Source organism: Scatophagus argus, chromosome 19 (assembly GCF_020382885.2).
Source record: "Scatophagus argus isolate fScaArg1 chromosome 19, fScaArg1.pri, whole genome shotgun sequence".
NCBI classification, from domain to species: domain Eukaryota; kingdom Metazoa; phylum Chordata; class Actinopteri; family Scatophagidae; genus Scatophagus; species Scatophagus argus.
In genome coordinates, this window is record NC_058511.1 from 1,466,467 (window position 1) to 1,482,181 (window position 15,715).

The window sequence follows — 15,715 nt, forward strand, 5'->3', positions numbered from 1 at the left end:
AAGACCGCAGTGTCCTTAGGAAGTACAACCTGCTTTGTGTCTTCCCATACAGGTGGCTGGTGTGTGTTGTCCAGTCCAGTTTATTATCCAGCCACAGCCCAAGGTATTTGTATGATTCCACTGCATCCACCTCAGCTCCCTCTAGCAGAACTGGTCGCGGTCTTGGTCTGGACCTCCCAAAGTCAATGCCCAGCTCCTTAGTCTTAGAGGTGTTGAGCTGTAGGTGGTTAGTGTAACACCAGGCAGAAAGGTCCCTCACCAGGTCCCTCCTCTCTGTCATCCCTGATGCATCCAACGATGGCTATATCGTCGGCGTCCTTCTGTATGTGACACAGCTCCGAGTTGTGACAGAAGTCCATGGTGTACAGGGTGTAGAGAAGAGGGGCCTCCCTGTCTCTGCTCCTGAAGGCAGCCTTCTTCTTGCTGAGGACAGCTTTGACTTCCCGTGTTACCCATGGCTTGTTATTAGGGTAACAGCGGACAGTCTTGACAGGGGAGACCACGCCTGCGCAGGACTTCAGGTAGTCCGTCAGACAGTGTGTCAGCCCCTCTGTGTCCTCATCATGCAACTGTGAGCACTTCATTTGTGTTTGTGTTGTCTTTGAAAGACAGACTGTACAGCACTGACAATCGAAGCTTCATTTTATGTTGTCTTTCAACAACAGATTGTACAGCACTGATAATCATCTGTTTTGTTTATTCATGACAACCGTTTATAATGATCCCAGTCACGATAAAATAGAGTTATGGAGTTACCACCACAACTGTATCCTGACTGACATCTACATCTGTACAGCACAGCAGAAGAAAACAGATTTTGAAAGGGAATTGCCATTGACAACTTTTAATTGTGTTTTTATTTTCTCTCATTTTTTGTTTAATTATTGTTTTATTTATTATTTATTAATTATTGTTTTATAGTTTAAAACCACACACACATATATATATATACAGTATATATAGATAGATATATAGATAGATAGATATTGTATATGGTGTATATGGAGATATATATTCAAGTTTTTTTTTTCTCCATATGGGAAATGGGAAAAACCGAAGCACTCGGAGAAAACCCCACAGAGCAGCACAGTGAGCACATGTGTACTTCTCACAGCCAGAAGGTGAAGGTCTGGAACTGAATCGTCACCTTGTCGCTGCGAGGCCACAGTGTTTAACACTGAGGCACCTGTACCGCTCTGAAACCTGAAGTCCCGCGTCACATCCAGGCTGAACAGTCTGTGCTACCAGCCCGACTGAGGCTGGCAGCACAGGGTGTTCAGCTGGACGTGAGGCGGGTCCTCGGTTCTCAGTAGACGTTTGTCACAGCAGACATTTTGACTTGTCATAGCAGGAGCCAGCATGGACAATACCAGCACCCTGCAAATGACTCATCTAAGCTGTCAAAATGTCTGCTGTGAAAAGGTCTTTCCACTCACTCACCCCGAGACCACAAGTGATCACTCTTAGCGGGGGACGGTGTTTGTGATCAGTGGTTTGTTAAGGCCTTAAACACACACCGGAAGAATCTTCTGATGCCGGTCTTCTTTGGTGGTGTCAGATGTCTCTTCAGAGCCTTACTTATGTGTGTGTAAATGAACTCTTCCTGTAACAGCAGGTTTAGTTGGACCAGCCTTACGCTTCCCATGTCCTCACGCAAGTCCTTGTACACCGCCTTGATAATCTTCTTAATGTGCTGTGGACTTGTCTTGACCGTAAAGTCAGAGCCTGCCATCTCTGTGAGAAGCGTCTTCTTCAGTGCCGTGATAATGGTTTTGATGACATCTAGAGACACATGAACCCACTGATCTTTGAGAATCTGGCTAACCAGACCCGTCACAATAAGATGGCACAGTTTTTCCTGCTTTTGTACTTGGTCAACTATGGTTCCACCCGTAGCTTCATCGCACTCAGCTGCCCCATCGGTTGTAGGAGCTGGCGCTTCGTCGCACTCAGCTGCCTCACCGGCTGTAGGAGCTGGCGCTTCGTCACACTCAGCTGTTTCATCTGCTGTAAAAACTTCTTTGAGCTCAGGGCTCAAATTGTCTCTTTCCTTCTGTGAACGACCCTCTGTGAGGGCTGGCAGATTGACCGCCTCTCTCTTGATCTTCCTCAGAGCCTTACTCATGGGGCCCCTCTTTCTCTCCAGTTCTTGTGCCTGCTGGTTGACCCAGTTCCACATCAGCTTCATGAAATAGTCCACTTCGCCGTTGATCAAGTCCATAATTTCCCGCCGTTGTCCTTTGGGCTGCAGGTTGTGGTACATTAAATTACTTATCCGTTTCTGGATAACTAAGCCTCTGCTGGAAATATCACTGGACACTTTTTTGTAGAGGCACTCCTGAGGTGTGTCCTTTCTGTTCTCCTCATTCTCCGGTGGGATCATGCCCTCCACCACCCACTCCACCCCGTCGAGTAGCCTCACCAGTGATGTCTTTTCAGATGAATAGCAGCGACATTTTATCCTCAGATTGGCCAGAAGTTTAATGGCTGACTCCTTGGCAAACCTGAGCATGAAAAGGGTCTTAATCTTATTTCCCACCTTTGTCCAGCAGGATGTTTTGACATTTGATTCAGACTCGCTCTCCATCAGGATGTCCAAAATCCCAGACGCTGCCTCGTCTGTATCGTAGGCGGCGTTGGACTCAAACTGTTTAAGCTCCTCCATCGGAATGTCCTCAGTGTTGAGAGGGAGGACACTCTGCTCTTCGTCCAGGATGGTCTTGATTATGTCGATGGACGCAGAGACGAGGCTTCCCCGAGAGGAAGTTCTTTCAGCTTCTTCCTCTTCCAGAGAATTTACGGGGGTCTCAAACGACAGCCCACCAACCTGCTCCATCGGCGTTTCCTCGGGCGTCTTCACTTGTTGACCGTTGTTGCCCGTGCAGGTCATCTTAGCTGCAAAGTTCTTCATGACTTTCAGCAGGTGTTTGACTATCGTCTGAATTCTGCGGGTGGAAGCCTTGGAGGACGTCTTACTTCCGTCGCTGCTGCTGGAAAGCTGGGAGTTCACTCGCTCCGCTACTTCTTTGGCTACCAGCTGTGTCACTTCCTCTGAGCTCTGGCAACAGATGTCCTCTGGGACACCCATCGCCTCACTCAGAGTCTGTGAAATAGCGTCACCCAGAGACTCGAGGACCTGCTCTTCAGTTACGGTGACGTCCCTCTGGGATCCGCCAGAGCTTTTGCGTGATTTGGGAGGACTTTGCATCAAGTCGTTCCCCTCTGACATGATCTGTTTCACAGCTTTAAGAATGCTTCTGGATACGTTATCAATTATATCCACGCACATGTCAGTGATGATGTTTTTAATCTTACTGTCAGCAGAGCCCGATTCCAGTTTGGCCCACTGCGCTGCCGTCAGCTTGCCCAGGAACACCTGGACAAGTGGGCAAAGAGTCTCCTTTGTGGTCGATGGAAGGGCCTGATCCATCTTCTTTTCTTCGTTAGTTGAAGTCATCCTGTTGATTTTTTGTAGTTGCGTATTCACTGTTTCTCGTTTCTCGTGCGATGGCGTGAACGTGTTCTGAAAACTCGGAACTGAACCCAGCAGAATTTGCGTTCCATTTATAAGGAACAGAATGGCTTTGATCCTTTGATCCTTTGATGACATCGTCACATCCCAATCACATTAAAGCCAAATCATGTCAAACCGACCATTCAGTAAACCCCGCCCCCGGAACATTGACCGTCCAATAGCGGCTTAGCAACTGTAACTAAGCATAGCCAAATGAGCAAGCACACAGACGTTGGTAGATTATGATTAGCTGGTGTTACATTAGCATTCAGTGCTAACCTAATGATATGACTGCTTTTCTCTGTTGACAATCTCTCTCTGTCTGAGAATCTGTCTCTCACATCTTGTTTATATATTTGTGATGATGAACAAGCGATGGATGACAAATGACAAATGGCCAGTGACAGATAATGACAGCTAATACGCTGTCCTCCAAAAATGGTGGCGTTGCCTCCGAATTTTATATGATTTCTATTCCCTGTTGTCATTTCACACATATGATTAGGCTAATGTAGATAAGTTTGGCTATTTTCTGCATTTTCAACTGGCTTTCTTCACACATTAGCTCGCTGGGGTGTGACCAAATAAATGGCTCCTCAAACTCACAAGGTGAGTCAAAATAGTCAGATTTCCTCTTAGTACTGGTAAAAATGAACTAATCCACTTGTCGGCTAGCTATTTCACCATCACGCTATGACTATTATTAATTTTAGTATTGAAATGTAAGTACGCAACTCAACAAAACACATTACAGAGTGCCAGTGGTACTTAATGTGAAATGAAACATGTTATATCTTTAAACTGTCCTGATGACTTCCCTTGCTCTGTCTGTGCGTGTGAGTTCACCTATTTGTGTTCATCTGCGCCTGTGAGTGTGTTCACCTGTGTGTTTACCTGTGTGTGGTTGCAGCAAGAACGATGACTCCGAAAAAGCTCCACACCTGGAGACGCTCCATTTGCATGGGTGAACCTCACTCCACAGGGCTTCGCTCAGTGCTGAAAGCAGGTGATGTCAGCAGCAGCCTTCATACCTGCAGACATTGACCCCTCCTCCTCCTCCTCCTCCTTCTCCTCATACAGTATCACCTGATGAGCTGAACCTGTGTCAGTTTACCTGAATCCCCCCAGGGAGGCTTCATTTGGGAACTGAGACTGGGTGTTTCCACTCTGAAGCAATTTACACCTGTCACATAGAGAAAAATGTGCCATTCATATTATCTGTGGTGTATGCCCAAAAAGATTTAAAATGTGTCTCTCACGGTCCCTTGAACTCCCAGCACCTACATGGAGCTAAAAAAGGAATGTGAAAAAGCCCCATGAAAAGCGTTTGGCCTGCAAAATCCAAGTGTCCAAAGTCTCAGTGTGGGTTTGAGCTTTCACTGAATAACAAAGAGGAAAGGCCTCCTGTGAAGACTGAATCTGGTGAGACATGTTGCTGCTGTATTTGCAGTTAAGCTAGAAACTATTGGATGAATTGCCATGAAATTTTATACAGATGCTGATGGTCCTCAGAGAATGTATGCTACTGACTTTTCCCCCTTTGGGTGGCTTTTGAGCACTAGCGTTCATGTCTACCCGTGGATGTGTGTGAGAAATTCATTGATCTGTTAACTTTTTTCTTTAGTCCCTTCACCACCAACCAATGCTTTTGGTTCATGACCAAATACATTCAAACATAATGACATTACCATCAATACAACTCTCAAAACCTGGACAAATAAACGCAATGTCGGAAAATATTTTTTAATCATTTGGGTAAACACATCCTGGTCTTTGCAGGACAACATTAGTAGTTTTAGTTGTTTATCAGAACATTTAGATGCAGTTTATTCAAAACCAGATGAAGATACAACCTTGAAGCAAATACATTATCCGTAACTTTGTAGTACCTCCACTTCAGCAGGGGGCGCTACTCTTCTTCTTTTCTCCTTTAAAAATAAACCGATGTCTTTTATCCTCTGTGAGGTGAAAGGTGACGAGCGGCAGTGCGACATGACAACATTAAGACCGTTTACTTGCGATGACTTGTTTAAATTTAACAATATGTGAGTGAAATATTGTTGTTTTTACCGTGTATTTTCAATCAATGAATCAGTTGTATTGTTTTTTATGTGTCAAAGGTATCTGCACATCCTGTTTTTGGTGTGCAGCATTAGCATGCTAACCAGTGTGAGTGGCTGGATGGAAAGACTGCTGTGGCGATCTCCGTTTCAGAAATGGGAGAATTGACTAGAGCCATTGTTATCGGCAACAGTACACCTATTAATTTTTGACTGAAGCACAATTTGAATTGCTAGTATCATCTGGAAAAATCGGCACGTATTTAATCAGTCAACTAGTTTAGGTAAAAATGGAATCTGTTTGTCTACTTAGCCTAGCTAGATAGCTAACCTAGCATTTTTCAGTATCTTGGTTATGTAGCTAACCTAGCTAGGACGTTAGCGAACACTGCCGATCAGTTTTGTCGCATGTTTAGGTTAGTGTTCATAGATAATGTTTAATGAGGACACGCGAAATTATTCTGTTGACTTTGGTTTTATATAAAACTTATAAAATTATCGTTCTCATAGAAGACTTATTATTAATGCTGATGTTTGTTTGTTTTTTTTTGTCCAACAGCAACCTGGATCCTTTGACAGAGACTGTATCCTTCATTTTAAGATACAAATCAGATACCCGTTTAACGTGTAGCTTATTTTCCTAAACGAATCTTGTAATTTTCACAACTGTCTCTCTCCTGGTCTGGTGTATTTCAGTTAATGACATTTAATTTACACTCAGTTGCCAGTGTAATGAGTGCACCTAATAGCCTGTAGTTTGTTTATAATATCGGCGTTTCATATGTGACAGAAGTCCGTAGGTTTCTTTGACCTGTGACCTCCAGTATGGGATCCCGTTTTACCTGCAGTACCTTGCTCACTGGCCGGAGTACTTCATCGTTGCTGAGGCTCCTGGTGGTGAGCTGATGGGCTACAGTAAGTTCTTTTGCTTTTATATACATTTTAATGTTTGTTGTTTAGGTGGCTTTGCAGACTTCAGTTGTTTTCCAGATAAGGTTTCCATCAAACTGAACCTGCTGCTTGATCAGGTTTTCTTCAGTGTTTGTGAAAGAAAACAAACGTCCATGACTGTACTCTTAGAGAACGAAATGGTTTCACAAAACTGTAGCTACAAGCAGAAATTATTCTTCGTGCTCTTTTGCTCATGAGCAGAACTGATCAGGCACTGACATCAACAACGAACTGTGGAACATGTCCTCCAAGTGGGCTTGAGAAAATAGTGTCTTTCTTCACTTGTTGCTGACTTGTTGCTTGTTTGCAGTCATGGGGAAGGCGGAGGGATCTGTGGCTCGGGAGGAGTGGCACGGTCACGTCACCGCTCTCTCCGTCGCCCCTGAGTTCAGAAGGCTCGGCCTCGCCGCCAAACTCATGGAGATGCTGGAGGAAATCTCAGAGAGGTGTGTTCCATCAAGACAAAGAGCATTTGGGATCCCAAAAATCTAAAACTCTACTGTCATTTTCTGCTTGGATTTTGTTTCTACATTTGTGCATCAGGTTTGAATCTAAATGACAGAAAGATATCAGACTAGTTTTTCCTCTTTCAGTTCAGAACACGTTAATGATTTTTGAAGGTTAAAGCTCCCTCAACACGTGACCTTTTTGTTTTATTCTGTACATGACCTTCTCTTAAGCATCAGATGTTGTGGAGGTTTGGGATCTGCCGTAAGTTTGCTCATCATGGAGGTGTGACATTGTGTGTGATATCAGATGTGTCATCTTGTAGGAAGGGTGGCTTCTTCGTGGATCTCTTCGTGCGAGTTTCCAACCAGGTGGCAGTGAACATGTACAAACGTCTGGGCTACAGCGTCTACAGGACAGTCATCGAATATTACTCAGCCAGCAACGGAGAACCTGACGAAGACGCCTACGGTGAGATGAGTTGGGGAAGAAGATGTTTAAAGTGTGGAGGTGCTTTGTCCTTTTAAGAAAAACATAAAGGGGCAATGCAGGTGCTTTTTGTTTTTGTTTTTTTCAGTGATTTGAACGTTTGTTTTTGTTGTTTTTTTGTTTTTGTTTTTTTTAGCTTAACTTCAGTACACTACAACCATCAACTTGCATGATGTGCTCCAAACACTGAGCTTAGATTAACTCTCAGTTAATGAACTTTGAGTGGTCATTTCAGCTCAATGTAAGGTCTCAAAACTTCGAGCAGCACACATGAATTTAATTTGCTTCCACCTACACTGAGGTTCAGCACAAGTTTTAAAAAACCTGACTATCTGCATGGTTAGATACCACTGGACGTACGTGAATATTTTCTGGTTAACTGCCCCCTTTATTAAAGGAACAGTCCACCCAAAATGAAACTTCAGTTATTATCTCCTCACCCCCCTGCTGATGAAAAGTGGGGTAAAGTTTCGTCATGGACAAAACGTTTCTGGAGTTTGTTCTGGACTTTGTTTGATTTGAAGATGTTATTGACACCACATGTATACATGATGGAGCTCATCCACCCACTTCAGACTTGTGCCCCAGCGTTGTTAGCCTAGTGGCTACAGGGATAATTTTGGCTTGAAAGTCAAGCTCAGTAGATACTGAATGCATTTTCACTTTTGGGTGAACTGTTCCTTTTAATGACTTTCAGTTGCCACACTAACTGTAATGTGTTGTGAACAAACTCTTATTTGTCCTTCTAACACAAAGCAGAAGAGGGCGCTGGTCCTCTGTAACAGACAGCTGCGGAAGCCGAGACTGACGATTTCTGTTTCTTCTTTCAGACATGAGGAAAGCTCTGTCCAGAGACACAGAGAAGAAGTCGATCATCCCGCTGCCACATCCTGTCAGACCGGAGGACATCGAATAACAGCAGATTGTGGCTCTCTGCTTCATCATGTGAACTTTATCAGTTACGCTGTACATAGTTAACCTGTCACAGAGGCTGGACTCAGAGAGCCACTGATTTGTACAAATTTTAATTTCCCCCAAACAAACGAATCACCTAATTTCCTGTAAATTCTAAATCAAAGATTAATTGAGAGATCATACAGCAGGCGAGTAGGAGTCTGTGTGTGTGACGGCACAGTGGAAAAGAACATAGAATAAAGACGTGAGCTCGTGCTCGTGAGCTGGCTCTGTTGCTTGTGTCAGTAGAAAAATCAGTCCAGGACAAAAGTCTAATCTTTATCTTCGTCTCCGCTCCTGCTCTGTTTCGCCTCCTTCTCCTTGTCATCTTGGTCATCACTGTCACTCTCGCTGCTGCTGCTGCTGCTGTCGCTGTCGTCCCGATCGTCGTACGCCTTCTCCTGTTCTGTATCGGTGGCTGCGTCTTCAGGAGGACCCGCGGGTGCATCAGAGGACGTCGGCGGCGGCGTCTCTTCAGCAGCTGGATCTTTTTCTGGAACCTCGCTGTCATTTTCCTGCAACTGCTGCCTCTTCCACATCTTGGCCATGGCCAGCAGTTTGAGGTTGGGCTGGTTCGCGGCGTCCTCGGGGAAGATGTAGTCGTAGTACTCCTCCCAACCTGCGTCCGACTGAAAGAACAAGGAAAGGAAATGAATAGTTTTGATTACTGACTTAGCTGTGACTTTTTAAAAAAAATTAATCAAAAAAAAAGTCAAAATGTAACGTAAACGTGATTAAAACGTAAAAACAGTAACATAGCTCAAAGCCAGAGATATTCAGTTTACATGAATACAAAAATGCAGACAAGTAGCAAATGATCTCATTTGAGAAGTTGCAACCAGAACCAGCAGTTTATCCTTCTTTGACAAATAACTTAAAAAGTAATTAAATGGGGAGACTTTACATCTCCTGCAGGGACTTTTCAGTTTTTAACTGCTCATGATTAGTATTGCCAAAAATACTCTAAGATCTTCATATATTTAAGCACTCTGAACCAGACAATTCTGATGAACAACTTAATTATTGTTGATTGATTGTTAATTGACTGAGTATTAGTCATATCAGGACAGACTGGAACCAAGTAGTCCAGTTTCAGGATGAGCCCCCAACACTGCTCTCTGTGTCTTACCCCGTCATCTGCCGTCAGCTTCCTCCTCTTCTTCACCTTCTCCGGCAGCAGCTTCCTCACTCTCTCCCTGGTGCCGTCGGTGCCAAACTCCTTCTCAAAGTCCCTCCAGGACTCGAGCAGCATCAGCCGCTCCTCCTTCTCCTCGCAGTTCCTCAAGCTCTTGTTGGCCTCCTCGAAGATCTGCCGGCACCTCTGCAGCCTGTCGGGGCCGTCGATGGACAGCTCGAACTTGGCGTAGCTGATCCATACCTGCACAAGAGGAAGAGGACGGTGAGAAGTCAGAGCCATGTCTAAGAGTAATATTTTGGTTTACTGATTCTGAAAATTATGACATATTTTCAGAATCAGTTGCAAAACCTCTGGGTTTGGAAAGCATTTTTTTCCAGATGAGCTATGCTGCAGTTCTCACCTTGACATGTTGAGTGCGCTGCAGCAGCCTTTTGTAAAGGTTTCGGGTGTTTCCATACTCTTCCTGCTCAATCTCAAAGTCGATGTAGGACTTCCACAGCACCTGGAAAGATAACAGACACTTTGAAACGATTGGCAAATTCATTTTTATCTGCAGAACAAACTTTATGGGGAAGCCTAAACTGCGATTTAGTCATAACAGGGAGATGTGAAAGGAAAGAAGAACTTTGTCAAAATGTCTTCCAATAACCACCAAAGAAAGTCCATGAATCAGTTGCATTAAAGGAACAAAGGAGGGAATGAAATGATAAATGTCAGATCCAGATGAAGCAGAGGGATGAACAGATCTGTACATACTTCGGGCATGTCCAGTCGCGGCTGTCCGATGGCGAGCTCGAAGATGCCGCGGGCTCTGTCTGTGTCTCCCAGGATCGTCTCCAGCTCTGCAAACTTGATCCAGGTGGTGCAGTTTTCTGGAGTGAACTCCAGGTATTTCTCGTAGAGCTTCCTGCAGCGGTCGAACTCGCGGAGCTGCAGCTCCAGCTCAATGTAGCCCTTCAGCAGTTTGTTCTTGGGACATTTACCGATGGCTGTGCCCTGGGGGGAGAAACAACAATGTGTGTTAATCAGCTTGTCAGGTTTCCTCTTTCTGCCTTTTAGTATTAAAAAGTCAAAATGTTCATGACCTGATTGAAAAAAACCCATATCAGTCAGTTCTGTTGAATCTCACCATGATTTTTCTGGCTGCCTGCAGATTCTTCTGCCGGATCTCAAACTGAGCGCAGAGCAGCCAAATCTTAGCAAAAGTGAACTGAAATGCAAACGTGACACATGATTATCACAAAACCAGTGCAGAGAGTTTAAGTGAATCAATGACACCAGCATTCTGCTTCAGCACAGAGAAATGGAGTCAGGACTGATGAAAATCTGAATTACCTTCTTGTGTGGGATGAGATCCAGACAGGCCTGGTACACCTGCCTTGTCCTGTCAGAATCCTGACAAAGCAAACAGTCAAAATTTATATGGAAATGTATTATAATGCTTGATTTGTTTTTTTTTTAAACACTCCTGGTTTATGTGTGGATATTTAATTCCTTGTTTCTCTCTCACTGGTCTGTTGAGGTGAACAGGAGCTCAGAGATGACGAAGCGCGCCTGAACCGACCTTGACCTCCAGCTCTTCGTACAGAGCGTAGTTGATCCACAGGTAGATGTAACGTCTCCAGTGTCTCTTCTCCTGGATGGGGGGGATGTTGGCGATGGCTCTCTCATAAACATCTCTCACTGTGTCGGGGTCAGCATCGTTCTCCACCAGCCGGAGGTAATCAAACCAGGCGTCGTAGTTGTGTGGGTTTGCCTGACCGAAACAGACAAACGTCAGTGGTCCACGCTCAGCTTCAATATTTTTAATGCGTAGTTTGAGGGTAACGGGTCTCAACAGTCTGTATAACATGGCCAGAATATTTTCACTTATTAAATACATTTTCAATGTCACTTTTTAAAAAAATTATTTAAAAAAAATAATCTTAATAATCTTTAAGGATTCAAAAATAAATGGCTGGCAATGCAAATGAAACCTAAAGGCATCTGTGCCACTCAACAGAAACAAATAAAATGTAATATAAAGACTCCTGGACGTTAAAAGCAGTCAATCAGTACCTTTACTTCCTCCTCATACTGGAACCTTCGCTTGCTGACGATGACGTCCTCGATTCCCCTCCGGTCTCCAAACTTCTTCTCGAACATTGTGTAGTACTTGAAGAGCTCCTGCGCCTTGTGTTTTGGGATTCTGTCCAATGCATACTTGTAGATCACTCGAACACGTTCAAACTGTGAGGGAAGAGACATGTCATACCATCACATCTGGGACACCAAAAACAAAACTCTGGTTACACACATCAACATTTTTAAAAAACTCTCCAGCATAACAAGTAACTAAAGGCTGTAATTTGAATCCATGCAGTCCTTTAGGAGTTTGCTTCGTTCTGGGCTGGGCTGTGCTGACCTCTTTCTGAGTCTCCTCAAACTTTGCAAAGGCCACAAAGAGGTTTTCTTCCATGTGGTCCTCTCCGAAGAACTCCACCGCCCTCTCGTACACCTTCCTGCTGTGAGCGATGTAGCCGTGCTTCTCTTCAAAACGAGCATACTTGATCCAGTTCTTCACTTCAGGGTGAACCATCACGAGTGCAGCAGAGTCAAGGAGTTTTTACATGACCGTTTTTAAACTGAATTTATGTCCTTCATAATTACGAGGTCATAGAGTTTGAATTTGGCCTAGCAGACCAGCTCCTCTCAGCAGTTTCATGCAGAGAAGGCAGCGCATAAAAACACTAATAAAAGGATATATCGTTCATAAATGGTGCGGGCTTTGTCCACTTCCTTGTAGCGCAGCTCGAAGTTAATGTAGGAGTGCCAGGCCTGCTCATCAGGCTCCCACTCCATCCAGCGCTCAAACACCTGCCGGCAGCCCGCCACGTTCCCCAGCATCTCCTCCATGTAGGTGTACTTGTACCTGTTACAGGAGCAGAAGTAAAGTAGAAGTACATATCTGATTAGTCATGTGTCTACACTTTCAGTCACATATTATCAAGCTTTGCAAGGTTTAAAACACATTGTAAACAGATCCAACGCCGTCTCCTAACATGCTAAAACATCTTACCCCAAACCGTTGTGTGAAACCAACAGTATGTGAACTATTACATCATGTAGTTGGTGGACATTAGCAGCAGAAATATCCCACAATACAACGTAGCAGTGATGACAACATAAGAGACAATGGCAGACAGCACCCACTATCTCTTTTTTTAAAGTAAACAGATCACCTGTTTCTTAGCAACAGAATCCAATTTAAAAAATAATCTACACTACAATTTAGAACTGAGTTCCTCTTCCTCATCTGTAAATGTGAAATGAAGCAAACTATTAGCTACAAACCTGTAATTAATAGGTTTGTATATTACAGTATGTCCAACCTCAGACAATGAAACAAATGATTGGTCGATTCATCAACAAGGCATTTGACAGAAAAATAATCAGCAGAAGGCTTGACAATCGATTATTAGCAAGAAGGTTCAAGATTCTTAAATATGGCTGCGGAACTGAACAACTTAGTGGAGTGTTTTTACAGTACAAAGTTAGCACATCAGAGAAACAGCAGAAAGATAACTGAACTGTTTTGGGATTTTTTTTTCCCCAAATAGTGAAACAAAGATAAATTTACCGTGCTACAAGTTTCTCTGATGTCCATCTGTGCTTTTATTTAGGCATACGAGGCTTTAATAATTAATTTCACAAAAAAGGAAGCCTTCAAGTGTATTTCGTCATTTCTGTTTAGCTCATATTGGAAGCCTCCTGCTGCCTTTAAGACGAATCCACCCTGATGTACACCGACTCACCAAACGATCAGCTTCAAAACAGCTGTTAGTACTACTTTTGGTGTTTTGTGCTGCTCCTTCGTGCAATATGTTCCCCACCTAAACCCCACCTTGGCAGCATATTGACGTAATTCGTACCAGAACTGGTTGACACGTGGCAGGATGGTGATGGCTCTGTCCCAGATGTTGCGGGCGTGGTTCACTTGGCGGCTCTTCATCTCCATCTCGGCATACTTGAGCCACAAAGTGATGTTGCGGTGATCGACGTCCAGTGCTCGCTCGTAGATGGAGCGAGCCCTGAAATCAGAGCAAGCAGTGATGAGCAGAGGCGCGTGGAACTGTTAAAGATTCTGTTCACAGGTCAGTGATGTCAGTATGAAAAGACGACATACAAAATACTGACATCCTCAGAATGTACAACAGCACTGACAGTGAAAGTAAGTCTCGTTTGCTGCTAGTTTCTGCAGGTAAATGATTAACTGGGTACAGGCACAGTACCTCTGGATCTCCTTCAGACTTTCCTCCCATTGTGCGTATTTTATCCAGTTACTGATAACCGTGCGATTCTTCCTAATGTTGTCCTCAAAGCCCTAAAAGACAAGGCAGACAACAATTTCACAAAAGCAAAAAACAAAGCGGCCTTCTGAAGCTGCTTTTGCTCCTGTTAAGCAATGATTAAAGCCACAACGCGTATTTGAGTGAACACGACTCTTATAATACAAGTATACTCACACAAGCTCACGGCCTCAACCGTATTCCATAGTTATATACTGAACCTTTCCTTCAAAGTCAAGGGTTAACTGGAGAATCTGAACTGTTTTGGTCAGATTTCACACCTATGCAAACTGAAATACTGCACGTTTAAATGGAAACATGCCATCATTGGAGAAAATGAGTAAAGCACAAACCTTCCTCTTCTTCAGTTTGTAGTCGTTCAGCTCCTCTTCATCAGTGATCTTCTGTTTTGGTGGCGGCGGAAGAAGTTCGAGCTCCCTCTCTTTGGCTTCCCGCAGAAGCTGCTCAGCAGTGATCTGGACCTCTGCGGGAGCTTTATTCTTCACCTGAAGTGCAAGGACAGGTCACTTAACATGATGTTGCTTTAGTTGTGAGCATAATGACTTGATGTTAAATATGCTTAACCCGTGAAAATGCTGAGTTTAAGCTCCTTATCCCTTGACATAATTATCTTGCTTGTTGAGTGGTCATTTTGAGGCAACACAAACTTGAATGAAACAGAAATTAACAGAAAATTCCCCACTAAGTGAACTCTGAATATTTTAAATATAACTTTGTGCAAATCTAGTCATATGTGTTTTTATGTGCATTTAATGTAACAGTGTACAACTGGTTGTGTGTATATGAATGTTTATTTAGGAGTGTGAGGAATTTGACGTGAAGCAGAATTTTAAGTCAAAGACAGCTATATTCATCTTTGATGCCCTTATGCACAGAAACAAGAAGGTCATATGTCTGAGCAGATCCTCAGTCGTCTGGGTCATCCTGTGAAGACGCGTTTAAGTTGGGGCAACTGGACTTCAGTTTAAAGAAGTAGGTCTCTTTTCTCTGTTTGGGTGACTACAAATTTAATCTAAGGTGGTATCTTTGTCAACACATAATACTGTGTGACCTGCCACTGTATATAACGTGCTTTATGAATCTGTGTGGGCTTGTGTGTGCATAACGTTAGTATACAAATATCACTCCTTCTTCACCTACATGCTATGTGCAATATGTGGACAACTCAGCTTACCAATTCAGACACGTTTAGAACACGCAGTAAAGGTGGCTGTTCATGACTTGTGTGTTTCCAACATGTTTCACAGGACTTTCCAGAGAGGTAAAAGCCTGTCGGTCTTTTTGACGCGATGTAGTGCAAACATAAAACATACTCAACCCAAACAAAGCGCAGCATGGTGGAGAATAACGTTAACACAACGCTAAGCTTGGGGAAAGTCAGTTTAGCTGTTATTCGGCCTCATGTGGCTTTCTTCTAGGCTAATGTTATCATCCTAATATAACAACTGAAATTGTAACCGAGCGTACAAATATTTAAGATCCGAACGCGTCTGAAAGCAAACATAAGCGCAATGTGGCGCTAGCTCGAGAAGTTTGCCTACTTTAGCGCTAACTGTTAGCATTAGCTTAGCCGAAGTCAGCTCGTGGCTCTTGTGTTGACTTTCGTCTTCTTACCTTCGCCACTTTCGGTATCCGCTGTTTACCTGCCGCGGTGGATGCCATGTTTCTGGCGAGGTTATCCAAAAGTTACCAAACCTTCTCAAAATGCTGCGACCACAACAAAACTGTAACAGGTAGTGAAACGCTTCGTTCCCATCCGCCGCGAGTCACCATGACAGTACCCAGAATGCCTTGCAAGTTCCCATTAACCCCT

The 15,715-nt window shown here is 43.8% G+C and overlaps 2 protein-coding genes across 2 annotated transcripts; one reads left to right on the plus strand and one right to left on the minus strand.

The window, feature by feature from the left end:
* The first annotated feature begins 5,423 nt into the window (after positions 1–5,423).
* Positions 5,424–8,638, plus strand: naa20 (N-alpha-acetyltransferase 20, NatB catalytic subunit). The gene is made up of 6 exons (XM_046372590.1): positions 5,424–5,559; positions 6,134–6,158; positions 6,399–6,489; positions 6,836–6,971; positions 7,298–7,443; positions 8,292–8,638. Exons 1-6 carry the CDS (start codon positions 5,459–5,461, stop codon positions 8,375–8,377), a joined length of 585 nt encoding a protein of 194 aa, XP_046228546.1. The 5' UTR covers positions 5,424–5,458; the 3' UTR covers positions 8,378–8,638.
* crnkl1 (crooked neck pre-mRNA splicing factor 1) lies at positions 8,471–15,706 on the minus strand. Its single transcript, XM_046372587.1, has 14 exons — positions 15,517–15,706; positions 14,235–14,387; positions 13,825–13,916; positions 13,465–13,623; positions 12,298–12,464; positions 11,958–12,136; positions 11,612–11,782; positions 11,118–11,309; positions 10,889–10,948; positions 10,683–10,763; positions 10,310–10,549; positions 9,954–10,055; positions 9,545–9,793; positions 8,471–9,044 (listed from the first exon to the last, which is right to left on the minus strand). The coding sequence occupies exons 1-14, from the start codon at positions 15,562–15,564 to the stop codon at positions 8,688–8,690; spliced, it is 2,250 nt and encodes a 749-aa protein (XP_046228543.1). The 5' UTR covers positions 15,565–15,706; the 3' UTR covers positions 8,471–8,687.
* Positions 15,707–15,715: the final 9 nt, after the last annotated feature.